Genomic DNA, 1501 nt, shown 5'->3' on the forward strand with positions numbered 1-1501 from the left:
TTCCCGCATGTTCAAAGACTTCACCCTTCTCCCTCCTTCCCTCCTCTCTTCCTCCCCGCTTCTTTCCACATTTCAGCGTAACGGGCTCTTTAAGAAAGTAAGGTTCGCGAGGACGGATAAGGAAGCGGAAGCCCACACATGCACTTTAACCTTAACACCTAGGACTTGTTCCGGGATCTTCGGCGCAAGAGTAGTTTGCAGGAGGGAGTACTTCGGCACGGCCCAGTACGTTACGTACGACGAGCGCGCTTGCGTCACGGCGTGGCCCTGGAGCTACGTGTGACGTGCGACGTGCCGGATTTGCGTTTCCTCGGAGACTGCGACCGGTTAGCATCCCAAGCCGGGGGCTGTGGACCGAGAGGTGGCAGCAGCATGGGGGCTCCCGGCGGCCTGCATTCGGACTTCGAGACGCTCCTGACGCGTTTCCAGGAGACCGACAGCGTCCGATTGAGGATTTCACCGCGCAGTGGAGGGACATGAGGTTCCATACTATCTTCTAGTGCGTGTGTCTCCTTCCGGCTCTTGCGCCCAGAGCGCAGAGTTACCCGCCTTTCAGCAGCCCCCGGCCAGTCTCCCCACCCCTCTCCTAGCATTTCCCTTCCCCTCCCCCCGCTCCCCGTATCCTCCCCTCCCCGCTTGCCTCTGCCCTCCCCCCGTTCCCCTTCCCTCTCTCCCCCCTTCTCCCTCTCCACACTTCCCCCTTTGCCCCATCCACATGCCCCTTCCTCCCCACCCCCCCCAGCTCCACCCCGATTCCTTTGTCCGTCTGCCTCGCCCTCTGTGTGTGCTGGCGCTTTCCCGAAGGCAGAGCTTGGAAGCAGACCTTGGAGGTGGTCTTCTCGGGCCATCCCCTCCGTTTCCAAAGGAAGAAACTGAGCCCCGGCGACGCGAAGCGGCTTGCCTAAGATTGTACAGAGGCAGGATTGGGACTCAGTTCCTACTAGATGGAAGAGTTAGGTTTTGGACTCAGTCCTCCGGACTCCCAAGGCCCCTTTTTAATGCTAGATTTGAATCGAGCGAAGGACCTTGGCCTGGAGGGACCGGCGCCCTGTGGGTTGTGCTGCTTCCCCAGTTCGGCCATGCCAGCCAAGTGCTGCAGCACAAAGGCCTCCGTCTTGCCTTCCTCCTTTTCAGTTCTCCTCCTTTCTCTTCATTAACTACCTTGCAGCTTCTCCTCTTCCTGAGAGACCCTAGGGCACCCCGTCCCCGCGATGCCAGTCCTTCATTGGACTCGGGCAGATCACACACACGCCTTCCTTATCCCCTGCTTCTCTCCCTCCACCTTTCACGCAGCCTCCCGTCTTGTAGTTCCGCAAAAATACATTGATTCAGATGTATCCAGGGTGTTTCAATGTTTTGTCCAGAATGCTTCGGGCCTGCCTTTCCAAGGTTACCTCCGCCAGACTTAGATTTAGAAAGGAGCCTTTAGTTAACTAGTCTCCCTGCTGTCATGGTTTTGCTGTTATGGTCCTTGCCCTGTTGCATTCATTCACCCCTCCTG

General features: G+C 57.9%; 1 protein-coding gene across 1 annotated transcript in view; it reads left to right on the plus strand.

Moving 5' to 3' along the window:
• Positions 1–260: 260 nt before the first annotated feature.
• SNAPC1 (small nuclear RNA activating complex polypeptide 1) overlaps positions 261–1501 on the plus strand; it is a 37802-nt gene continuing 36561 nt past the window's right edge. The window contains 2 exon segments of the mRNA XM_020986499.2: positions 261–445; positions 448–499. Of these exon segments, the coding sequence (XP_020842158.1) occupies positions 373–445; positions 448–499 (125 nt within the window). The 5' untranslated portion in view covers positions 261–372.

Source organism: Phascolarctos cinereus, unplaced genomic scaffold, assembly GCF_003287225.1.
Source record: "Phascolarctos cinereus isolate Bilbo 61053 unplaced genomic scaffold, phaCin_HiC Scaffold_3;HRSCAF=262, whole genome shotgun sequence".
Taxonomy (NCBI): Eukaryota; Metazoa; Chordata; class Mammalia; order Diprotodontia; family Phascolarctidae; genus Phascolarctos; species Phascolarctos cinereus.